The 27,471-nt window shown below is 38.8% G+C and overlaps 1 protein-coding gene across 41 annotated transcripts in view; it reads right to left on the minus strand.

Moving 5' to 3' along the window:
• The window catches only part of PTK2 (protein tyrosine kinase 2), a 322,010-nt gene that overhangs the window by 246,188 nt on the left and 48,351 nt on the right, over positions 1-27,471 (minus strand). For all 41 annotated transcript variants that reach the window (XM_017962371.2, XM_021942917.1, XM_021942938.1 and 38 more), the window contains one exon: positions 157-383. In XM_017962371.2, the coding sequence (XP_017817860.1) occupies positions 157-351 (195 nt within the window). In that variant the 5' untranslated portion in view covers positions 352-383. The remainder of the gene's footprint in view (positions 1-156; positions 384-27,471) is intronic.

Consider the following 27,471-nt stretch of genomic DNA (forward strand, 5'->3'; position numbering starts at 1 on the left):
CACATATTAACTAATAAATCTTAAAAATAACGTTTCTGTAATATGAAAAGTCCCTGATAAGTTAAATGAAAATTATTACACTATCTTTTTTCATACACGCCATTAAATTTTAACCTAAATAAACATTAAAGATGTCTCATGGAAAAACGTACTTACCCTGACATCAGTAGCATCTCCATGCCTGATAATACTGGCCCAGGTGGTTGGCTCACTATTGCTTTCAAAATAATGAAAGACCTTTAATACTCGCTCCATCGCACCAGGAGAACGTTCCATACCAGTACCCAGGTGAGTCTTAGTACTCGAATTTGGTGTGTGATTCAAGTTGGGGTCAAGGTAAGCAGCTGCCATTATTTTGCTAGATGCTAGGTATCTGTCATATTCTGTTAAGAGAACAAAATAATTTTTGGTGTATAATACTTGAAATCTACCAATTACAATGTGATATGTTGATGTTTATACGAAATGTCCTATACTCTCTCAAGTTATATGCAGAAGGAGCCTGAGGAGAATAGAGACCTAACCCACTAAAATAATCGCTATCTCTCCCCACACTCAGAGTAGGACCTGATTTACAGAATAAATATTTGTTAAACAAATTATTAAAAGGCCAGGACTCCAATTTCAGCTGTGTCAAAAAGTATCTACAAACAATATAACACCCCCATCCCCACCCCTTTTATTATCATAGCCTTTATATTTGTTGGAAAATCTCATAGCAAAGCCAAATTTGTGAATTTGCTGCCTACTTTTGAAAACTTTTACCTAAGAGAAAAGTTCTTTCTTCGTATAATACAAATTCAATGAATGTCATTACATATACTACACACTGGTGATTAACAACACTATAATTAAAATAAGGTCCCTGGCTTAACCAACTCACTGTTAACAGGAGAATCAGACAGAGAGCAACTGAAAACAAAACGAAAAAAGCATGCACAATTACATTTTTTAAGTGTGATAAAGAGCTTCTATTTGAGTGTGAAGAAATAGCCTGCACAAGCCTGAACACCCACTGAGAAAAACGAAAATCCAGATTAAAAATCTTTTTAACCCAAACAATGTTTGAAGGGCTCAAGACGAAGACATTCTGAGGCAACCAAGACAATGAGTGACACAGATGAAGACTGGGAAATGATACTTAACAACTGGCTGCTTTTTCCCACAGGGCATTTGCCAATTCTGAGCCCTTCAGAGCTTGAAGGGCCAGGAAAAGTCTACTAATGGGAGAGAAACCAGCAGAGCTTTTGGCAGCAAGAGATCAAATCTTGGATTCTGGTGAGAAGGAAGGGTGGAGACTGTGTCAAACACTCTGCAGGTTGTCTCCTGAAGACAGTTACTGAATCCTGAACCTGAGCTGAGAAGGAGCCTCTCAAAACAGTGAAAGCATTTAGAAAACAGGAGTAAGACCTCAGGAATAAACCAGAATAATATCAGGACATTCCCAGGCTTGCAATGAGAACAGCTGGGTGCAGAAGCAAAGGGAGCTTTGTAAACCTGGAGTACAATACCTGCTCAGATCCATCATGGCAGGCCAGGTATGGCTGCTCATGCCTGTAATCCCAGCCCTTTGGAAGGCTGAGGCGGGAAGACTGCGTGAACCCAGGAGTTTGAGACCAGCCTGGGCAACATGACAAGACCTTGTCTCTACTAAAAAATACAAAAATTAGCTTGGGCATGGTAGTGTGTTCCTGTAGTCCCAGCTACTCAGGAGGCTAAGGTGGGAGGACAGCTTGAGCCCAGGAGGTTGAGGCTATAGTGAGCTGTGACTACATTGCTGCACGTCAGTCTGGACCACAGAGTAAGACTGTCTCAAAACAAACACACACACAAACACAAAACCACAGATCCAGCCAGGCACAGATGCTCATGCCTATAATCCCAACACTTTGGGAGGCTGAGGCAGGCAGACTGCTTGAGCTCAAAAGTTCAAGACCAACCTAGCCACCTTGGCAAAACCCCATCTCTACAAAAAAATACAATAAAGAGCCATGAGTTGTGGCGCAAGCCTGTGGTCCCAGCTACTTGGGAGGCTGAGGTGGGAGGATCACTTGAACCCAGGAGGGGAACGCTACAATGAGCCGAGATCGTGCCACTGCTCTCCAGCCTGGGGGACAGAGCCAGACCCTGTCAGCTCCCCACTATCTGCCCAGCAAAGAAAAGGGCCAACCCTCTGTTGGTATCAAACAAAGCACAAATAACATCTTTTCATCCAAATCACTTTCCAATTAGTTAAAAAAAAAATGATATGACAGCACAGTAAAAGGAAAACCATAAACCAAGTCAAAAGATGCCAAAAACACAAAAGAAAAACACATGTACCATATGTCACAGAAATAAGCTAATACCCTATATATATACAGAAATTCTTTTAAAATGAGGGGGGAAATGATAGAAAAGAATGCAAAAGACAATCCAATTAATTAAAAAGATATACCAAGTGTAGGCAAGGATGTGAAGAAACTGACACCTTCCTACATTGCTGGAAGAGTATAAAATGGTGCAACTGCTATGAAAATAGTTTGGCAGCTCCTCAAAAGGTTAAACACGGAGTTACCATGTGAACCTACCATTCCATTTCTAGGTAGACATAAGCCCAAAAGAACTGAAAATGTATGTCCAAATAAAAACTCACGGCCGGGCATACTGGCTCATGCTTGTAATCCCAGCACTTTGGGAGACTCAGGCAGGTGGATTGCTTGAGCTCAGGAGTTCAAGACCAGCCTGGGCAACATGGCAAAACCCCATCTCTACAAAAACCACAAAAATTAACTGGGCTTGGTGGCATGTGCCTGTAGTCCCAGCTACTTGGGAGGCCGAGGCTTGCTTGAGCCCAGGAGGTCGAGGCTGCAGTGAGCTGTAATCATGCCACTGCACTCCAGCTTAGGTAACAGAGAAAGACCCTGAGATAAAACAAAATGAAACACCCTCACATGTGAATGTTCACAGCAGCATTACCCACAACACTGAAAAGTGAAAATAACCCAAATATCCACATCCTTCACTGGATAAACAGATTAACAAAATGTGGTATACCCAACAATGAAATATTGTTCAGCAAAAAAAGAAATGAAGCACTGATACATGCTACAGCACGGAGCAACCTTGAGAACATTATACTACAAAGGAATCAGACATGAAAGATCACAAATTGTGATTCCACTTATATGAAGGAATACACAAATCTATAGAGAAGAAAGATTACCAGCTACCAGTGGCTAGGGGTAGGGCAGAGTTGGGAATGACTGCTAATAGGTAAGGAGTTTCTTTTGGGGATGAGAGAAATGGCTTGAATTTTGATCATGGTGATGGTTGAATATACTAAAAAACACTCAATTGTACACTTTGAAGTTGTTAAAATGGTAAATTTTATGTTATGGGAATTTTACCTCTGTGAAAATACAAATACATAAACAACTGTCGATTTTTTAAAAAGGTCACAGCAGTACCCTGTCTGTTGGTAAGGATGTGGGGAAACAGGAACTCTCATACACTACTCATGGGAATGTGAATTTTCTATCATATGGATAAAGAGGAATTTGACAATAACAAAACTACATGTGCCTTCTGATCCAGCAATTCCACTTCTAGAAATTTATGAAAAGATACACTGTTACAAACTAAACATTTGTGTGCTCCCAAAATTAGTAAGTTGAGACCATACTCCCCAATGTGATGCTATTACAAGGTAGGGTCTTTTGGAGGCAATGTGGACTAGATGAGGTCATAATGGTGAGGCCCTCATGAATGGGATTAGTGTCCTTGTGAAAGTCCAAGAGCATGCTTCCTGTCTCTGCTCTCCAGAGATATGCCTGAGCATCTAAGTCCACAGTCTGAAACCCGGAAAAAAGGGCCCTCACCAGAACTCCACCATACTGTCACTCTTATCTAGGACTTCCAGCCTCTAGACCAGTGAGAAATAAGTTTCTGTTGTTTATAAGCCACCCAGTTTATGTATTTTGTTACAATCATCCCAAGTGAAGAGATATGTTTAACAACAACATGAAAATACATATGCATAAGGTTATTCACTGCAGCCTTGCAAAGTATTAGGGAACACCTAAATGCCCATTCATGGGAGACTAATGGAATAAACTATGGTACATTCCCATAATGGAGTACTATGAATCTGTTGGGGGCAGGGGGAAAGGAAAGAAGAGCCCTATAATTGACTAAGTATGATTTCCAGGATTTATTAAGTTAAAAACCCAAAGTGCAAATCACAGCCACAGCATACCTTTTGAATAAAATGGGGAAAATAGGAAAATACAAATGTGTCTGCTCATATGTGCAAAATAACTCCATAAAGTAAAAATGGGAGTCCAGTGAGATTGGTTACACATGGGAGAGGTGTGACCAAGACGGAAAGTGCAGGAATGGGGTGGCACTTCTGAGTATACATGAATACACTCTTATAACTTTTGGTACCCTATAGAAGATCTGAAGAGCACGATGAACAAATCTGATCTAACTGACACTATACCTAATAGGATAATACATAATCTTTGCAAGTACACAAGAAATATTTTCTAAAGTTGCCCATATGCTGAGTGAAAGAGCAAGATTCAATAAATATCAAGGGACTAAAATTATTCAAAGTATATTCTGTGTCTAGCATTAGGCTAGACAACAATTACAAAATAACTAGAAAATGTTCCATTGTCAGGAAATTAAGCAGTGTATTTCAAGTAACCCTTTAAGTCAAAAAGAGACTCAAAAGTATTTTGAATTAAATAATGCACTGAAAAGAAATATCAAAACTGTGAAAGTAGACAGAGCTATGCTTAGAGTAAAATCTATATGTTTGGCAGGGCACAGGGAATCATGCCTGTAATCCCAGCACTTTCGGAGGCTGAGATGGGAGGACAGCTTGAGGCCAGAAGTTCAAGACCTGCCTGGGCAACACAGTGAGATCCCTACAAAATAATTTAAAAATTAGCTGGGCATGGTGGTGTGTGCCTATAGTCCCAGCTCCTTGGGAGGCTGAGGCAGGAGGACTGCTTAAGCCCCAGAGCTTAAGTTATGACTGTATCACTGCACTCCAGCCTGAGCAACAGAGCACAACCCTGTCTCCTTTAAAAAAAAAAAAAAAATTACATATTTAAATTCATGTATTAGAAGTGATAGTTGAGTATCTCTAAGAATATACATCTGTGAAGGGGGGATGGTTAATTTACAGAAAAACAGAATGCATAACATCTAGTATTTGGTAGCACAACTAGGGATTACAGCCAACAAACATGTACATTTAAAAATAACTAAGAGTATAATTAGAATGTTTGTAACACCAAAAAAATGAGAAATGTTTGAGGTGATGGATACCCCATTTAGCCTGATGTGATTATGATGCACTGTATGCCTATATGAACACATCTCATGTACCCCATAAATTTATATATATACCCACTATGTACCAATGAAAATTTTTTAATTAAAAGAAGAATGCATATTTAAAAGGACAACTTAAAAGCAAAACAAAATCAAAAGTTACTCTTCTAAAAAACAAAACTGATACACCTCTCGAAAGACTGATCAAAGATAAAATGAGTCAGGAGAAACTAGCAACATCAATAATGGAGAAGATAATAAGAGGTAAGAGATAATGAGTAATACAATAAGGGATTATTAATAACTTTATGCCAATGAATTTGAAAATTTAGATAAGCACAATTCCTTGCAAAACACAACATAGCAAAATGAAACAATATAAAATGAAACTAGACTGTTCTATTTAAAATAGTCCATCTAAAATCCTCCCCACAAAGGAACATTTTAATTCTTTCAACAAATTAAGAAATGTTAATCTTACACAAATTCTTCCAGAAAACAGATACAGAACATTTCCCAACTTGTTTTATGACACCTGCAGAACAGTGATATCAAAACCTGACAGAACAGGATGAGAAATGATATAAGTCTACCTTTCTTATAAACACAGATGCAAAAATCTTAACAATTTGCATACTTAATCCAGCAATATTTTAAAGGAATAACATATCATGACCAAAAGTTTACTCTAGGAATAGACGAAAGGTATTCATTCAAAAAGCAATCAGTGTAATTTACCACATTTTCAGAAAGAACAGCCAGTTACCTTGATACATGCAGAAAACACATATGATAAAGTTTACCAACCACTCATGATAAAAACTCATAGCAAACTAGAAATAGGATGAGATTTCGTACATCTGATGAAGAGTATCTATATGAAATGTAAATACTAGTGGGAAAAAATTTTCCCTCCTCAAACTGGAAATAAGACATGGATGCCCACTGTTACCACTTGCGTACAGCATTGTTCTAGTACGAAAAAAATTTCCCCTCCCCAAACTGGAAATAAGACATGGATGCCCACCATTACCACTTGCGTACAGCATTGTTTTAGAAGTGACTGCCAAGTACCACAGCTGCCCCACACCCCCAAAAAAAGGGTGGGGTAGTAAAACATAAAGGTTAAGAAAGAACAAATAAAACTATCATTTATCTTCAAAAACTAGGCCAAAACATTTTTTACAAGATAAACCTCTGTTGCAATGTTACCAGAATGAAGCAGTTTTCCACTATAGAATGTGATTTTGCTCCTATCCTTTCAGAACTTAGCAAAAGAAAAATAAAAATTAAAAAAGAATGCTATTTTGTTTTACACTTTAATGTTTTATCTGCTTGTCAAAATCTGATCTATGCTATAAATTCTCAAATAGGCAATATATTTGCCATCAGGCCTTCTTCAACTCTCTCCGGGAAGGTCTGTGCCTCATGCTGTTATCTTCCCAAGTACCCTGTTGGTGGCATTCACATGTCTTCATGTTTGTCTTTTTGTTGGTCTTGAGGGTTCTGAGATCCTGGCATCTGGGTCACCTCTTTGGGCACTCATCACGGGTTGGTCAGTTCAAAAAAATGGCCTCAACTACAGAATGACAAGTTTCAAGAGTTGCTTTCTGCTACAATGACTATTCTGTTTCTACCAATTAACAGACTTCCCTGTGTTGTTTGTGTGGTTGTGTATTTGTTTCTGATCCTTGGCTAAAGTTGAACAGCTGGGGCTGCCAATTCTTTGTGTGTCTCTAAATGAAGAACGTCTTTCACCCCCTCACCATGGAAAGGTAATCTTTTCACAGGGCTTTGTTATCGTAGCCCTTCTGTTTCTGTGACCAATTACATTTTTAAAAACTTTTCAAGATTAATTATTCAGAGATCTGCCACTTTTGCACACTACAGAATATCTTTTTCAATAAATTATCAAAGCAGAAATGAAAAGATTTTAAAACCAAAAACTGTTTTTACATGGCTTAGACCAGTCCTTCTCATCTGTGATGAAGAACCAGTTTTAATTTCCAACCTATCACAGACCAATTCTTTTGTAAAATACAATGAAAAGGAATTTCTAGAAAAATGAAGTTTTTTTTTAAAAAAAGACATACCTAAGCCAAACACAAAATTTCCGTCATTAGAATTTCGACATAAAATCACTATCAAATTGCCGTAAGGTGTCTAGATGCTTACACCAAATTTCCTTATCTTGTCCTAAGCTGTTAACAGTTCCAGCACCAACATTAGTCTGCTGACTGCACTTTACTGAGTCCTAGCTCAGCCAGGCTGCCCAGTTTAAATCACTGTAGGCAAGAGACCAAATGCGGACTGGAATGGGAGAGAAGATGGAATGTCAATAATTGCTGCTCAGCTGTCTACAACTTTAGTTCTCCCTTTAATTAACATAGGAAACATATCAAGGGTTCTCAGTGCCTAACTCTTTCTTCTTCTCTTGAAGAAATAGGGCAGTTCCAAGTCCAGATGTGAAGAAACAAGTGTTAATAAACTCTGGAGTTAAGCTCCAAGGCTCAACCCACAACCTGATGTAAATGCTACATAAAGCAGCACATACAAAAAAGGGGGAAAAAATGCAACGAACATAATAAACACCCTACTCTTTACTCCAGAATTACCTCATTTATAATTACTGTACATGTTAAGATCCCACCAAGAGAACCACCTCATTATGCTTTAAGTACACTTACCCTTTAATAAAACTTGAGATGTTTGCTGAAGCTGTAAAGGGAGGGAGGGTGTCAAAAAGACGAGTAGCTTGCTGTTAGAATAAGTGAGAATAAGCAAAGGAAAGCAAATTGAGACAGCTAAATTAAAAGAAATTATGACCTAACTTGAAGAGCTTTAAGAATCTGGGTAATATTTCTAGTTAAAGTGACTCCTTAAACTAAACTGGTATAAAAGTTATCTTCTCAATCATTTTGATCTTTTCTATAACACTTGATTTTATTTTCTCATAAAAAGCTAACCTAAATTTTCTAAATTAATTTTACTAGACAAAGCAGCTAACATTAAATTACTTAATGTTTAATATGCCCTTTTTCCAATGTGACTTTGATACACTTTCTGTTAATACATGGAATCTGTATTTCCTCCCCTTGAATCTAGGTGGGCTTCTGACTCTGGCTAAGGGACTTTCTAGGCCAGGAAATAAAAGACAATTACCAAAAGAAAAATAAACTAAAAAGAGTTAACCAAGATTCCCTTGGTTTTCTTGAAACTCAGCCACTATACCCATTATTGCAGAAATACAAAGACTCTTAAAGAGACTACGATGAACAATATTTGCTAACAAATTAGAAAAGCTGGAAGAAACTGATAAATTCTTGGACACATACAACCTATCAAGATTGAACCATGAAGAAACAGAAAGCCTCAATAAGCCAATTAATGAGTCAATGATACAAGGTGTAATAGAGAGTCTCCCATCAAAGAAAAGCCCACAACCTGATGGCTTCACTGATGAATTTTACAAAAAGTATTTTAAGAAGTAATACCAATTCTACTGCAAACTCTTCTACTCAAAAATATTGAAGAGGGGAGAATATTTCCAAAATCATTTTACAAGGGCTGTATTACCTTGATAACAAAACCAGACAAGGATGCAACAAAAAAAGAAAACTACAGGCCAACATCACTGATGAACGTAAATACAAATATCCTCAATGAAATACTAGCAAACTGAATTAAACAACACGTTCAAAAGATCAATTACCATGATCAAGTAGGATTCATCCCAGGGATGCAAGGAGAGTTCAACATATACAAATCAATAAATGTGATATATCACATTAACAGAACAAAGGAGAAAAAACCATACGGTCTCATCTCAATAGATGAAGAAAAAGCATTTGATAAAATTCAACATCCCTTCATGATAAAAATTCCCAAAAAACAGGGTATAGAATGAACATATCTCAAAATAATAGAAGGCCATATACGACAAATTCACAAACTAACATCAAGCTGAGGGAAAAAGCGAAGGCCTTTCCTCTGTGATCTGAAACAATACAAGGATGCCCACTCTCACCACTTTTATTCAACACAGTACTGAAAGTCCCAACCAGAGCAATTAGGCAAGAGAAATAAAGGATATCTAAATTGACAAGGAAGATGTCAAATTAGTCTTGTTGACAGATGACACGATCTTATACTTAGAAAAACCTAAAGACTTCACCAAAAAGCTTTTAGAACTGATAAATTCAGTAAAGTAGCAGGATGCAAAATCAACATACGAAAATAAGTAGCATTTATATACACCAACAATGAACAATGTATAAAATAAATCAAGAAAGCAATCACATTTACAACAGCTACAAAAAATATTAAATACCTAGGAGTCAATTTAACCAAAGAAGTAAATTATCTATATAAGGAAAACTATAAAACATCGGTGAAAGAAATTGAAGAGGGGCTGGGTATGGTGGCTCATGCCTTAATTCCAGCACTTTGGTAGGTCAAGGCAGGCGCATCACTAGAGGCCAGGAGTTCACAACCAGCCTAGCCAACATGGTGAAACCCCAACTCTACTAAAATTACAAAAATTTGCCAGGCATGGCGTCACATGCCTGTAATCCCAGCTACTTAAGAAGCTGAGCCACGAGAATAGCTTGAACCCAGGAGGTGGGGGTTGCAATGAGCCGAGATTGTGCCACTGAATTCCAGCCTGTGTGATGAAGTGAGACTGTCTCAAAAAGAGAAAAGAAGAGAAAGAAACTGAAGAGGACACACACAAAAAAAATTGAAAAATATTTCATGTTCATGGATTGGAAGAAATAATATTGTTAAAATGGCAACAATACCCAAAGCAATTTACAGATTCAATGCTATCCCTATCAAAATACCAATGACATTCTTCACAGAAACAGGAAAAAAAAAATCCTAAAATTTATATGGAACCACAAAAGACCCTGAATAGCCAAAGCAATCCTGAGCAAAAAGAACACAGCTGGAGACATTACACTACCTGACTTCAAAAGTTACAATAAGCTATAGTAACCAAATCAGCATGGTACTGGCATAAAAACACATAGAGCAATGAAACAGAATGGAGATCTCAAATATAAATCCATACATTTACAACCAATTCATTTTTGAGAAAGCCTCCAAGTTCATGCAATGGGGAAATGATAGTTCCTTTAATACCTGGTGCCGAGAAAACTGGATAACTGTATGCAGGACAATGAAATTACATCTCTCTCTCTCTCACCATACACAAAATAGCAAATCCACATGGAATTAAAGACTCAACTCTAAGACCTGAAACTATGGAATTACTATAAGAAAATACTGGGGAAACACTTCTGGACACTGATCTCGACAAGAATTTTTCAATATAAGACCTCAAAAATACAGACAACTAAAGCAAAAATAAAGACAAATGGCATTACATCAAGATAAAAAGCCTCTGCATAGCAAAAGACACAATTAACAAAGCAAAAAGGCAACAAACAGAATGGGAGAAAGTATTTGCAACTACCCATCTGACAATGGATTAATAACCAGAATCTATGAAGAGCTCAGAAAACTCAATAGAAGGAACTGGAGGTTACACTGAACTAAAATCATGCTCAATGAACTGCAGCTTGGGCAAGAAAGCGAGATCTGGCTTTTTTAAAAAAAATACTTTTAAGTTCTGGGATACAGGTGCAGAACGTGCAGGTTTGTTATATAGGTATACACACGTCATGGTGGTTTGCTGCACCCATCAACCCGTCGTCTACATTAGGAATATTTCTCGTAACGCTATCCCTCCCCTACCCGCACCGACCCCGTGACAGGCCCTGGTGTGTGATGTTCCCCTCCCTGTGTCCATGTGTTGTCACTGTTCATCTCCCACTTTATGAGTGGTTTTCTGTTCCTGTGTCAGTTTGCTGAGAATGATGGTTTCCAGCTTTATCCATGTCCCTGCAAAGGACATGAACTCATCCTTTTTTATGGCTACATAATACTCCATGGTGTATGTGTGCCACTTTTTTTTTTTTTTTTTTTTTTTTTTTTGAGATGGGAGTCTTGTTCTGTCACCCAGTCTGGAGTACAATGGCACAATCTTGGCTCGCTGCAGTCTCTGGCCCCCGGGTTCCAGTGATTCTCCTGCCTCAGCCTCCTGGGTACCTGGGATTACAGGCGCACACCACCATGCATGGCTAATTTTTGTATTTTTAGTAGAGATGGGGTTTTGCCATGTTGGTCAGGGCTGGTCTTGAACTCCTGACCTCAGGCGATCCACCCGCCTCAGCCTCCCAAGGTACTGGGATTACAGGCGTGAGCCACCGCCCAGCCACCACATTTTCTTTATCCAGCCTATCATTGATGGGCACTTGGGTTGGTTCCAAGTCTTTGCTATTGCGAACAGTGCTGCAATAAACATACGTGTGCATGTGTCTTTATAGAATGATTTATAATCCTTTGGGTATATACCCAATAACGGGATTGCTGGGTCAAATGGTATTTCTGGTTCTAGATCCTTGAGGAATTGCTACACTGTCCTCCACAATGGTTGAATTAATTTACACTCCCACCAACAGTGTAAACGCGTTCCTATTTCTCCACATCCTCTCCAGCTTCTGTTGTTTCCTGAAGTTTTAATGATCGCCATTCTAACTGGTGTGAGATGGTATTTCATTGTGGTTTTGAACTGCATGTCTCTAATGACCAGTGATGATGAGCTTTTTTTCATGTTTATTGGCCACATAAATGTCTTCTTGAGAAGTGTCTGTTCATATCCTTCACCCACTTTTTGATGGGATTGTTTTTTTCTTGTAAATTTAAGTTCTTTGAAGATTCTGGATATTAGTCCTTTGTCAGATGGACAGATTATAAACATTTTCTCCTGTTCTGTAGGTTGCCTGTTCCCTTTGATGATAGCTTTTTTTGTTTGTTTTTGCCATGCAGAAGCTCTTAGTTTAATTAGACGCCATCTGTCAATCTGGCTTTTGTTGCCATTGCTTTTGGTGTTTTAGTCATAAAGTTTTTGCCCATGCCTATGTCCTGAATGGTATTGCCTAGGTTTTCTTCTAGGGTTTTTATGGTTTTAGGTCTTACATTTATGTCTTTAATCCATCTTGAGTTAATTTTTGTATAAGATGTAAGGAAGGGATCCAGTTTCAATTTTCTACATATGTCTAGCCAGTTTTCCCAACACCATTTATTAAATAGGGAATCTTTCCCCCATTGCTTGTTTTTGTCAGGTTTGTCAAAGATCAGACGGTTGTAGATGTATGGTGTTATTTCTGAGGCCTCTGTTCCACTGGTCTATCTGTTTTGGTACCAGTACCATGATATCTGTTTTGGTACCACTACCATACTGTGTGGTACACTGTAGCCTTGTATTATAGTTTGAAGTCAGGTGGCATGATGCCTCCAGCTTTGTTCTTTTTGCTTAGGATTGTCTTAGCTATGCAGGCTCTTTTTTGGTTCCATATGAAATTTAAAATAGGTTTTTCTAATTCTGTGAAGAAAGTCAATGGGAGCTTGATGGGGATAGCATCAAATCTATAAATTACTATGGGCCGTATGGCCATTTTCACGATATTGATTCTTCCTATCCATGAACATGGAATGTTTTTCCATTTGTTTGTATCCTCTCTTATTTCCTTGAGCAGCGGTTTGTAGTTCTCCTTGAAGAGGTTCTTCACATCCCTTGTAAGTTGGATTCCTAGGTATTTTATTCTCTTTGTAGCAATTGTGAATGGGAGTTCACTCATGATTTAGCTGTTTGTCTATTATCGGTGTAGAGGAATGCTTGTAATTTTTGCACATTGAGTTTGTATCCTGAGACTTTGCTGAAGTTGCTTATCAGCTTAAGGAGATTTTGGGTTGAGACGATGGGGTTTTTTAAATACACAATCATGTCATCTGCAGAGACAATCTGACTTCCTCTCTTCCTATCTGAATACCCTTTCTTTCTTTCTCTAGCCTGACTGCCCTGGCCAGAACTTCCAATACTTTGTTGAATATGAGTGGTGAGAGAGGGCATCCTTGTTTTGTGCCAGTTTTCAAAGGGGATGCATTCAGCTTTTGCCCATTCAGTGACATTAGCTGTGGGTTTGTCATAAATAGCTCTTATTATTTTGAGATACGTTCCATCAATAACTAGTTTATTGAGAGTTTTGGCATGAAGGGGTGCTGAATTTTATTGAAGGCGTTTTCTGCATCTATTGAGATAATCATGTGGTTTTTGCCATTGGTTCTGTTTATGTTATGGATTATGTTTATTGATTTGCGTATGCTGAACAAGTCTTGCATCCCAGGGATGAAGCTTACTTGGTCATGGTGGATAAGCTTTTTGATGTGCTGCTGGATTCAGTTTGCCAGCATTTTATTGAGGATTTTCGCACTGATGTTCATCGAGGAAATTTTCTTTTTTTCTTGTGTGTCTGCCAGGTTTGGGTATCAGGATGATACTGGCCTCATAAAATGAGTTAGGGAAGAGTCCCTCTTTTTCTATTGTTTGGAATAGTTTCAAAAGGAATTGTACCAGCTCCTCTTTGTACCTCTGGTAGAATTCAGCTGTAAATCTATCTGGTCCTGGGCTTTTTTTTGGTTGGTAGGCTACTAATTACTGCCTCAATTTCAGAACTTGTTATTGGTCTATTCAGGAATTCGACTTCATCTTGGGAGGGTGTGTGTGTCCAGGAATTTATCCATTTCTTCTAGGTTTTCCAGTTTATTTGTATACAAGTGTTTATAGTATTCTCTGATGGTAGTTTGTATTTCTATGGGATCAGTGGTGATACCCCCTTTATCATTTTTTATTGTGTCTCTTTGATTTTCTCTCTTTTCTTGTTTATTCATCTGGCTAGCAGTCTATCTTGTTAATCTTTTCAAAAAACCAGCTCCTGGATTCACAGATTTTTGAAGGGTTTTTTGTGCCTCTATCTCCTTCAGTTCTGCTCTAATCTTAGTTATTTCTTGTCTTCTGCTAGCTTTTGAATTTGTATGCTCTTCCTTCTCTAGTTCTTTTAATTGTCATGTTAGTGTGTCAATTTTAGATCTTTCCTGCTTTCTCCTATGGACATTTAGTGCTATAAATTTCCCTCTGAACACTGCTTTAGCTGTGTCCCAGATTAACCTTAAATGTAAATGGGCTAAATGTCCCAATTAAAAGACACAGACTGGCAAACTGGATAGAGTCAAGACTCATTGGTGTGCTGTATTTGGGAGACCCATTTCACGTGCAAAGACACACACAGGCTCAAAATAAAGGGATGGAGGAATATTTACCAAGCAAATGGAAAGAAAAAAAAAGCAGAGGTTGCAATCCTAGTCTCTAATAAAACAGACTTTAAACCAACAAAGATCAAAAAAGACAAAGAAGGGCATTACACAATGGTAAAGAGATCAATGCAATAAGAAGAGCTAGCTATCCTAAATATATATGCACCCAATACAGGAACACCCAGATTCATAAAGCTCTTAGAGACCTACAAAGAGATTTAGACTTCCACATAATAATAGCGGGAGACCTTAACACCCCACTGTCAATATAAGACAAATCAACAAGACAGAAGATCAACAAGGATATTCAGGACTTGAACTCAGCTCTGGACCAAGTGGACCTAATAGACATCTACAGAACTCTCCAACCCAGATTAACAGAATACACATTCTTCTCAGCACCACATCACACTTACTCTAAAACTGACGACATAATTGGAAGTAAAACACTCCTCAGCAAATGCAAAAGAATGGAAATCATACCAAAGAGTCTCTCAGACCACAATGCAATCAAATTAGAACTCAGAATTAAGAAACTCACTCAAAACCTCACAACTACATGGAAACCGAACAACCTGCTCCTCCTGAACGACTACTGGGTAAATAAGAAATGAAGACAGAAATAAGTAAGTTATTTGAAACCAATGAGAATGAAGACACAACATACCAGATCCTGTCTCTAAAAAAAACCTCAAAATTACAAATAATCCTGTTTTAAAAATGGGCACAAGATCTGAACAGACATTTCTCACTAGAAGACATACAAAAGGCCAACAGGTATATATGGAAAAAATGCTCAACACCACTATCATCAGGAAAATACGAATTAAAACCACAATGAGATACCAACTCACCTCAGTTATAATACCTATTACAAAAAAGACAAAAAATAACAAGTGCTGGCAAGGATGCAGAGAAAGAGGAACGCTTACACACACTGTTGGTAGGAATGTAAAGCTGTATAGCCATTATGTAAAACAGTGTGGAAGTCTCTCAAAAAATCAAAAATAAAATATATGATCCAGCACTCCCAATACTGAATACATATTCAAAAGAAAGGAAATCAGTATATTGAAATGATATCTGCATCCCCATTCTTATTACAGCACTATTCACAACAGCCAAGATAGGGAATCCACATGGACAATGTGGTATATATACACAATGGAATATTATTCAGCAACAGAAGAACGAAATCTTGTCAGCTACAGCAACATGAACGGAACCAGAGGTCATTACCTTAAGTGAAATAGGCCAGGCACAAGAAGACAAATATGGCATGTTCTCATTCACAGTTAGGAGCTAAAAAAAAAAGTGAATCCCATGGAAGTATAGAGTAGAGTGGTGGTTACCAGAGGCTGGGAAAGGAAAGGGTACAGGGGATAAAGAGAAGTAGGTTAAGGAGTACAAAAATATAGTTAGAAGGAATAAGTTCTAGTATTGGTTAGTACAGCAAGAAAATCAGTTAATAATTTATTGTATATTTTAAAATGAGAATTGTAATGTTCCCAACACAAAGGAAAGAAAAATGTTTGAGGTGATATCCTAATTACCCTGATTTGATCATCACATATTGTATTCAGGTATCACATATACCTCAAAAATAAGTACAATATTTACATACCAATAACAAGTAAATCAGTGAAATGAGTTACTTGACACAATGTCTTAAGAAACTCACATTTATTAAGATTGAAGCCTATACTAAGAATACCAGTGAAGACCCAACAAGCAGATCTCACTGTTTCTACTATTTTCAGTAACTATGAAGACAGTTGCTCAATCCAATTTACTGAACGAAGAAGACACAATCGGATATTCCAACTGGTCCTAGCGAAAAAATTTATATTAGACATTCCAACACATGCTTGCTTTATCTTGTGCTGGTTCAATCTACTAACCTGTTGAATAACCACTCTGGTCCTTTCTGCCCTCTTCTCTGAGTCAGTATCCCTTACTTAAATGTTTAGGACCAGAAGAGTTTCAGATTTATTTTTCAGATTTTGGAATATTTGCATTATACTCACTGGTTGAGCATCCCAAATCAGAAAATACAAAATCTGCAATGCTCCAACAAGTTTCCTTTAAACATCACATTGGCGCTCAAAAAAGCTGAGTATTTGGGAGCATATCGAATTTCAGATTTTCAGATTAGGGATACTCAACCTGTACCATCTTCCCTGGCCCTGTATAATTTGCCTTCCCCAACAATCATAGAAATTGACAATCCATCTAACTGCCTTTTTTAAAAAACAAAACAACAACAACAAAAAACAAATTAAAGGGTTTGTGGCAACCCTGCATCAAGCACGTCTATGGGCATCATTTTTCCAACAGCACATGCCCACTTTACCAAATGTGTTACATCTTGGTAATGCTCACAATTATTTCAAACTTTTTCATTATTATTATTTTTGTGATGCTGATTCATGATATTTGATATTTCTATTATAACTGAGATAGCGAACTTAGTTGATACGTGTGTGTATTCTAACTGCTCCACCAACCCGCTGCTGCCTCATGTCTCCCCATTCTCCTAAGGCCTCCCTATTCCCAGACACAACAATACTGAAATTAAGCCAACTAATAACCCTACAACGGTCTGTTAAGTGTTCAAGTGAAAGGAACAGTCCCATACCTCTCACTTTAAATCAAAAGCCAGAAATGATTAAGCCTAGAGAAGAAAGCATGTCAAAAGCTAAAAGATGCCAAAAGCTAGGCCTCTTGTGCCAAAAAGCCTCGTTGTGAATGCAAAGGAAAAGTTACTGAAGGAAATACAAATGTTACTCCACTGAATACACAAATGATAAGAAAGCAGAACAGCCTTATTGTCGACACTGAGGTTTTGGTGGTCTGGATAGATCAAACAGTAACAACATTCCCTTAAGCCAAAGACTAATCCAGAGCAAGCCCATCTTCAATTCTATAAATTTAGGTAAGGAAGCTACAGAAAAAAAAGTCTGAAGCTAGCAGAGGTTGGTTCATAAGGTTGAAGGAAAAAAGCCATCTCCATAGCATAGAAGTGCAAGATGAAGCAGCAAGTGCTGGTGGAGAAGCCATACCAAGTTGTCCAAAAGACCTAGCTAAGATCACTGATTAATGTGGCTACACTAAATGACACAATGAAGAAGAAATTAGAAGATGCCATCTAGGACTTTGACAGCTAGAGGTGAAGTCAATGCTTGGCTTCAAAGCTTCAGAGGACAGGCTGACTCTCACTAGGGGCTAATGTAGCTGGTGATTTTAAGTTGAAGCCAACACTTATTTCCCATTCTGAAAATCCTAGGGCCCTTAAGAATGCGGCCGGGCGCGGTGGCTCATGCCTGTAATCCCAGCACTTTGGGAGGCCGAGGCGGGCGGATCACAAGGTCAGGAGATCGAGACCACGGTGAAACCCCGTCTCTACTAAAAATACAAAAAATTAGCCGGGCACGGTTGTGGGCGCCTGTAGTCCCAGCTACTCGGGAGGCTGAGGCAGGAGAATGGCGGGAACCCGGGAGGCGGACCTTGCAGTGAGCTGAGATCGCGCCATTGCACTCCAGCCTGGGCGACAGAGCGAGACTCCGTCTCAAAAAAAAAAAAAAAGAATGATGCTAAATCCACTCTGCCTGTGCTTTATAAATGGAAGAATAAAGCCTGGATGACAGCGCATCTGTTTATAGTATGGTTTACTGAATATTTTAAGCCCACTGTCGAGACCTACTGCTCAGAAGAAAAGATTTCTTTCAAAATATTACTTCTCATTTACAATACTCCTGTCATCCAAAAGCTAAGAGGAAGATGTACCAGAAGATGAGTGTTTTCCTGCCTGCCTAATACAATGCCCACTCTGCAGCTGATATGCTTTGGCTGTGTCCCCACCCAAATCTCAACAGGAATTGTAATCCCCATGTTTTGAGGGTGGGAACTGGTAGGAGGTAACTGGATCATGGGGGCAGTTCCCCCATGCTGTTCTTGTGATAGTGAGGGAGTTCTCACGAGACTTGATGGTTTTAAAAACGGCAATGTTTCCTGCACTCTCACCTCTCTCCTGCTGCCATGTAAGACATGCCATGCTTTCCCTTCACCTTTCACCATGATTATAAGTTTCCTGAGACTTTCCCAGCCATGCAGAACTGTTGAGTCAATTAAACCTCTTTCCTTTTAAATTACCCAGTCTCAGTTTCTATATAGCAGTGTGAGAATGGACTAATACAGCAGACTGTGGATCAAGGAGTCATTTGGACTTCAAGTCTTATTATTTAAGAAATACATTTTGTAAGGATATAGCTGCCATAGATAGTGATTCCTCTGAAGGATCTGGGCAAAGTAGCTTGAAAACCTTCTGGAAAGGATTCACCATTCTAGATGACATTAACAACATTCGTGATTCATGGGAGGAGGTTAAAATAGCAACATGGGCTGGGCGCGGTGACTCATGCCTGTAATCCCAGCACTTTGGGAGGCCGAGGAGGGCGGATCGCGAGGTCAGGAGTTCAAGACTAGCCTGGCCAACATAGTGAAACCCCATCTCTACTAAAACAACAACAACAACAACAAAATTAGCCGGGTGTGGTGGTGGGCACCTGTAGTCCTAACTACTTGGGAGGCTGAGGCAGGAGAATCGCTTGAACCTGGGAGGAGGCAGTTGCAGTGAGCCAAGATTGCGCCACTGCCCTCCAGCGTGGGCAACACAGCAAGACTCTGTCTCAAAAAAAAAAAAAAAAAGGCAACATAAACAGGAGTTTGAAAGAAGTTGATTCTAACCATCACAGATGACTTTGAGGGGTTTAAGACTTTATTGGAGGAAGTAATTGTAGATGCGGTAGAAATAGCAGAAAACTAGAATTAGAAGGGGGGCCTAAAGATATGGCTGAATTTCTGCAATCTCATGATAAAACTTGAACAGATAAGGAGGTTCTTCCTTATGAATGCATGAAGAAAGTGGTTTCTTGAGAAGGAATCTACCAGTGATGAAGATGCTGTGAACATTGTTGAAATGACAGTAAATGATTTCGAATATTACATAAACCTAGTTGATAAAGAAATGGCAGGGTTTTAGAGGACTGACTCCAATTTTAAAGAAGTTCTACCATGGGTAAAATACTACCAAACATCATCGTGATATACAGATTCCATCAATGCAGTGAATTTCACTCTTGTCTTATTTTAAGAAATTGCCAAGCCACCCCAACCCTCAGCAACCACCACCTTAGTCCACATCAAGGCAAGACCCACCACCAGCAAAAGACTGACTCACTGAAGGCTCAGATGATGAGTAGCCTTTTTTTTTTTGGTTTTAACAATAAAGTATTTGTAAATTACGGCATTACTTTTTTTTAAAAAGAAAGAATGGTATTGCACACTTAATATTTGCTCTACTGCAGTGGTGTGGATTCAAAAGCACAATTATCTCGGAGGTATACTTGTACCTAGAACACAGAACTCAACCCTGGGCAGTCTAGCTCCATCAACCTCGCTTCAGCTCAACTAAGCCCTGTTGCATCTGGGCCTACTGGGTTTCTCAATTCTCCAGAAAACCCTGTTACTAGAGGTCCATATTGCTGTGTGGCAACACACAGATGAGTTGCAGCAACTTCCCATCATCACAGTACTCAGCCAAAAGCGAGCTGCAACTTACTATTGCAAAGCCATCTGGCTTCATTTATTCATGCCTTTCATGAATGTGCCACACCTCCCGCAGATTACATTCTAAAAATATTTATTGAGCCCCCTACTATACTAGGCTAGGTACTGCAAGAGGTGTGCCCATATAGAAGGTAAATTAATTTAAAATACATATATATAATCCCACTCTAAAAGTTTTTAGCCTGGTAAGGAAACAGACAAACACATATACAAAATTAGTTACAAATGTAACAAATATTATTTTAAAAAAAATTGTAATAGGCATTATAAAGAAAAATATCAAAATTGTTACATAATTATTACAATACATTATGCCCGCACTGATGCTAGAAAGAACGGAGGAGGAGTAGAGGGCCTGTGAGGAAGTCAGAGAGGCAGCTAAAGGGGTTCCACGATTTGGGAACCTTCAAACCAGAAACCCTTATCCTTTGGCTTGGGGAAATGTTCTTACATAATTTCTTTGAGGCTGTTTTATCCTTTTTTTTTCTTTCTCAGTTATAATTACAAACTATTTTCAACTCTTATTATTTGTATGCTAGACCTTCTGGATTCATCATCCTATTTTCTTTTCTCTTAAATTTGTCCTTTCTTTCCATGTTCTGGGAGATATCTTTGACATTACTTTCCAATGTTTCTACAGAGTTTATTTGTGCTTTCTTAAATTGTCTTATTCTTTGGACATAATATTTTCTTTTCTTGAGACAGGGTCTCACTCTACTGCCCAGATTGGAGTGCAGTGGTGCAATCATGGCTCACTGCAGCCCTGACCTCCCAGGCTCAAGCGATCCTCCCACTTCAGCCTCCTGAGTAGCTGAGACTACATGTGTGCATCACCATGCCCCACTAGTTTTTGTATTTTTTGGTAGAGACGGGGCTTTGCCATATTGCCCAGGCTGGTCTCGAACTCCTGGGCTCAAGCAATCCACCCACCTCAGCCTCCCAAAATGCTAGGATTACAGGTGTGAGCAACCGCGCCCAGCTGGGAGTACTTTTGAAGACTCCTACTTGTCTTTCCTGGGTGCAAATCTCTCAGCTCTCTGGAGATACTAATATTTTTCTTTTAGCTTCCTTCTGCTTGCTGTTTCATCTTGTTGCCCACAAGTTGTTTTTTTCTGTTTGTTTGTTTTGGTCTCACATTTTGAAAACAGAGGCTGTCTTTAAATATCTGGCTGTCCATCCTTGGCTTAAAGCCCTGAATGTGAGCACAATGTGCTGGTGGTTGGGCTAAGCAGAGAAGTAGCCTGTATTATTAGTCTGTTCTCACGCTGCTGATAAAGACGTACCTGAGACTGGGAAGAAAAAGAGGTTTAATGGATTTACAGTTCCACAAGGCTGGGGAGGCCTCCCAGTCATGCCGGAAGGCAAGGAGGAGCAAGTCCCAACTTACATGGACGGCAGGCAAAGACAGTGCTTTTGCAGGACAACTCCTCTTTATAAAGCCATCAGATCTTGTGAGACTTACTCACTACCACAGAAACAGGACGAAAAAGACTTGCCCCATGATTCAATTACCTCCTACCAGGTTCCTCCCACAACATGTGGGAATTCAAGATAAGACTTGGGTGGAGACACAGCCAAACCATATCATAGCCTTCAGAAGCGGCCAATTCTCCTGATGTCCAAACTGAGCCCTTTGCTAAGACCAGTTTCCAAAGAAAAGAACATTTCAGTCTCTTGCCAGGATTCCAGAGGCCAAGGAGAGAGAAAACATGCCAAATCTCACTTAATTCTCAATTTTGAGTATAAGAATGCATTCAACATACTATGTTTTACCAGAAATTTTCCATAATAAAATATGTGAAACTGGGCCGGGCACGGTGGCTTACGCCTGTAATCTCAGCACTTTGGGATGTCAGGGGTTTGAGACCAGCCTGGCCAACATGGTGAAACCCTGTCTCTACTAAAAAGCAAAAATTATCTGGGTTTGGTGGCATGTGCCTGTAATCCCAGCTACTTGGGAGGCTGAGGCAGGAAAATCACTGCAATCCAGGAGGAAGGGAGGGGGGAGGGGAGGGGGGAGAGGAGGAGGGAGGCGAGGGAGGAAGGTGAGGGGGGAGGTGAGGGGGGCAAGGGGGGAGGGGAGGGGGGAGGGGAGGAAGGAGAACCTCTATATGCAGACAACCCACAGTAAGGAAAATAGATAATTTATTACAACAGCATTTCAACTCTTAAGGCTTTGATGACTTTAAGTGGTTAAGTATATCCCTCAGAATTTCAAGACGAAATTATCTCTACCTTGAGCCATTATGTACTTTCTATGAGCAAGACCCTACAGATTACAGGACAGCTAAAACTTCACCTAAATCCCCAAAATAAAATTTTGAAGAAGCAAGCCCAATCTAATATTTGAGCCTACAACTGAAGACCGTAGAAATTTTACAGAACTAGCACGTATCAAGAAAAGCTTTATAGGTGGTGACATCTGAATAAGATCTTGAAGGGCAGCGGTACCTGTCATACAAGGACTGTGCTTAGCCCTCACAACTATACAACTCTTAAGTCACCACAAGTTCCATATCTGTAAAGTGGGAGTTGAAATAATAAAGTGTTTACCAAGATACATGAAACAAAGTTAGCATTCAATAGACAATAATAGTTGTTAAGAAGGATGAACTTAATTTTCTAAGGCCAAGAAAAGGGGAGTTCAAAGTAGGAATATTCTTCAAACAGAAATCTACTGAGACCCTCCCATGGAATCATTAACTAGTCCTAAGCAACATCTTTCCTGTTACCCCTCACATCTTTATAAATGGTTGTCAAAAAAGGAAACAAAAGATGACTATTCTTACTATGGTAACATCTGGTATATTTGAAACGTATTCATAATCCAATAACCAAATTAGGCACAAATGTTCCTTTAAAAATTTCTCCTAAAGCTTGTCCTATTAAAAAAAAAATATGGTTTTTTTCCTAAACTGAAAATCTACCATGAGTATACAACTCCATTATGAAGTTACATAAAAGTTAAAATAAGAATATACAATAGTCAGGATTTGTTACTGTCTCATTGATTCTGCCAATTCTACAAAACAGTAAGATTTTCAGTCAAAAAACAGTATTAACATATATGATACTCTAACAGTATTTTGTTTCTTAGAAAAATAAAAGAGTAGGGGAGGTATCAAAACAGACCTTGAAGGAAATACAACACTCTAGCATCACCCACAGAACATCTCCCTCCCTGGTTAACAAGGTCCTGGATTTTTCCCTTGCCTTTTTTTTAACATCAAAGACTACACACATCTCTCAACATAACATTTTTTGGCCAATATAAATTTCTATCTTTAAAACTTCATATATAATTTTAAACAAAAGTGTGTATGGAAAAGTTTCAAGTTACAATCCAAGTAAATTTTGTAGGACTTAACTTGTAGAGTCTCATAATCACAGTTTGAAAAGGAGGCCAAAAATCAGAAAATTAAGGGACTCCAACACTTGAAAGTGACTGCTATAAGAAGTCTTTCTTCTATAGATACTCTAATACTTCCTATAATCCCAAACAGAGGAATTAAGAATACAGCCAATGGGAATGCAAACGAAGCTCTAGTTTCCCATTTTCCTACTCTAATTCATCAACCACTGAAAGAACATCATCCAGAATCTTCCCAGCTCTATAGTCACACGAAGTGACTGGACATCTCAGTAACTTCTTGGCCTGAATTGCCCCATTCTCTCCAAAACCATCTGCCCCATTCCCTGACCAATTACAAGGACTGCTTCAAGCTCTTCACCTCCTTCCTCAACTTTCTAAAGGCCTCAAATCTCATTTCATAATTATAGGAAATTGGTTTGTTTGAGACAGGGTCTTGCTCTGTCGCCCAGGCTGGAGTGCAATGGCGTGATTACAGCTCACCGCAGCCTCAACCTCCTTGACTCAAGCAATTCTCCCACCTCAGACTTCCAAGTAGCTGGAACTACAAGTGTCACATCACTATGTCCAGCTAATTTTTTTTTTTGTATTTTTTGTAGAGCCGGAGTCTTGCCATATTGCTCAGGCTGGTCTCAAACTCTTGAGCTCAAGCAATCCACCCACCTCATCCTCCCAAAGCACTGGGATTACAGATATGAGCCACAGCACCCAGTGCTTTTTTATTGTAGGTTTTTGTCTGCCTTTTTTTTCTGGCAATTTTATTTCATGCTGTATTGCTTTATCATACATTGTAATATTTAGTGAACAGCAGGCACATTTTCCACATACAAAAAACTGTTAACCATATTGTCTGGTAATCAGGAAACAATGTTTTAAATACTTTTCAATCTTACATTTTAGATTTTGTTCACATCTAGTCTTTACAGTTTTTTTAGAAACTGGTTTAATGTTTTCTGCTGATGTATATAATTTTCCCTTTGCAAAATAGAAAAATGCTTAATTTTCAGAAATGCAATGTTAAGTGTGAGACACATTTATAGTCTGATTTTAATAGTATAATTTATAAAATACACAAATCTTAAAGTGAACAGCTCAATGACTTTTAAAATACACATATATACATACGTGTGTACATTTATCTCCACCCTTATGACTACCACCCTAGACCGAGATACACAACATTTCCATCAATGTTTTATTTTCATGTTCCTTTCTAATTAATACTACCCCACCGAAAGTGCTACTATTACTATCACTATAATTTTTTCTTAAACTTTACATAATTAATCATATAAATAAACATAAAAAGGGAACATTTTCCAACTTATTTTATTAGAACACCAGTACCTTGATATGAAAACTTGATAAAATGATTACAAGGAAAAAAATTACAAACAGATATCCCTCATAAACATAGGTACAAATAATCTGCACAAATTATTATCAAAACTAGCTATATAAAAATAGAATAGGCCAGGCATGGTGGCTCATGCCTATAACACAAGCACTTTGGGAGCCTGAGGCAGGAGGCTCTTTTGAGGCAAGAAGTTCAAGAACAGCCTGGGCAACAAAACAAGACCTTGGCTCTAGAAAAATGACTAAAATTTAAAAATTAGTCAGGTGTGGTGGCATGCACCTATAGTCCCAGCTACTCAGGAGGCTGAGGCAGGAGGACTGCTTGAGCCCAGGAGTTCAAGGACATAGTGAGCTATGATCATGACACTGCATTCTAGCCTGGACAACAGAGTAACACTCTGTCTCTATAAAAGAAAAAAACAAAAAATCAGGATAATACATCATGATCAAGTGGGGTTTATCTCAGCAACACAGACTGTTTTAACATTAAAAACTAATTCATAGTTGAGTACAGTGGCTCGTGCCTATAATCCCGGGTACTCAGGAGGCTGAGGCAGCAGGACTTCTTGAGCCCAGGAGCTTGAGATCAGCCTGGGCAACATATTAACAGCAAGACCTCATTTCTCAAAAAATAAAGATAAATACAAATTTTAAACACCACAATTCATCACATTATAAAAATTAAAACAGAAAAATTCATATGAGCAACTGGATACAGAAAAAGCATTAGACAAAAATCAACAACCTCTCATAATAATAATTAAAAAAAGAAAAAAACCTCTCAGAAACCTAAGAATTAAAAGCAATCTTTTTCAATTTGAAAAAAGGTATCTGCCAGGCACAGAGGCTCACGCCTGTAATCCCAGTGCTTTGGGAGGCCGAGGTGGGCGGATCACAACATCAGGAGTTTGAGACCAGCCAGGCCAATATGGTGAAACTCTGTCTCTACTAAAAAATACAAAAATCAGCCGGGCTTGGTGGCATGCGCCTGTAGTCCCAGCTACTAGGGAGGCTAAGGCAGAGGAACAGCTTGAACCTGGGAGGCGGAGGTTGCAGTGAGCCAAGATCACACCACTGCACTCCAGCCTGGGTGACACAGCAAGACTCCGTCTCAAAAAAAAAAGAAAAAGGATATCCACAAAAACAAAACAGACAAAACTAAAGTTAACATACTTAACACTGAACATGTTCTCCCTCAGGGGGAAAAAAAGGAAAATCTGTCTCCTCTCATCATTTCTCAATACTATAATAGAGGTCCTGGTCAAGACAAAGACACAGATGAAGATATAAAAGTCAGAAAACAAAACGGTTTTTATTTGCCAATAACACATTCAGATTTATTTTGATTTTCTATACTCAAATCACCAGAACTAATAAGTGAATTTATAATAAGGCTACAAGATAAACTAATAAGACAATCTATTTCTATACACTAGGCCAAGAATTGTAAAATTAAACTTTTTTTTTTTTCCCCACAGAGTCTCACTCTGTTGCCCAGGCTGGAGTGCAGTGGTGCAATCTTTGCTCACTGCAACCTCAACCTCCCAGGTTCAAGTGATTTTTGTGCCTCAGCCTCCTGAGTAGCTGCGTCTACAAGTACACGCCGCCTCACCCAGCTAATTTTGTATTTTTAGTAAAGACAGGGTTTCACCATGTTGGCCAGGCTGGTCTCGAACTCCTGGCCTTACGCGATCTGCCCACCTCAGCCTCCCAAAGTGCTGGGATTACAGACGTGAGCCGCTGAGCCTGGCCAGAAAACTAAACTTAAAAGCCAAAAATTATTATTTACAATATCATCAAAAAACACCAAGACCGCCACATTAAGATCTATTACACATTGCTTAGAAAAATTAAACAAGACTTAAATAACTGGGGCCGGGCGCCATGGCTCAAGCCTGTAATCCTAGCACTTTGGGAGGCCGAGACGGGCAGGTCACGAGGTCAGGGGATCGAGACCATCCTGGCTAACAAGGTGAAACCCCGTCTCTACTGAAAAATACAAAAAACTAGCCGGGCGAGGTGGCGGGCGCCTGTAGTCCCAGCTACTCGGGAGGCTGAGGCAGGAGAATGGCGTGAACCCGGGAGGCGAAGCTTGCAGTGAGCCGAGATTCAGTCACTGCACTCCAGCCTGGGCGACAGAGCGAGACTCCGTCTCAAAAAAAAAAAAAAAAAAAAAAAAAAAAAAGACTTAAATAACTGGATATACAATGTCCATTACTGTATTCTTCAATATTGTTCGTAAGTCAATTCTCCCAAATCAATCCATAGATTCAACACAGCCCCAATTTTTGAAAAAGGGAAATATATTAATTCAACTCATAAACTGCTGAGACTTCCTATCCACAAGCCTACAAATTCAACTGAACACTGTATCAGTAACAAAAAAATTAACCAAAATCTATGAGAACAAGAACATGGAAAATCAACCAAAAATATCACCAAATGAACCAAAGATTTCATTATTGTTTTAGTCAAAGAAAAAATTTACTAATCACTGGTTTCATTCCAACATCAAACTTCTATAAAACACTTAAAATATGACTCATTTTATACAATTTTTAAGAAAGAAAGGT

The sequence above is a fragment of the Papio anubis genome, chromosome 8 (genome assembly GCF_008728515.1).
Source record: "Papio anubis isolate 15944 chromosome 8, Panubis1.0, whole genome shotgun sequence".
NCBI lineage: Eukaryota > Metazoa > Chordata > Mammalia > Primates > Cercopithecidae > Papio > Papio anubis.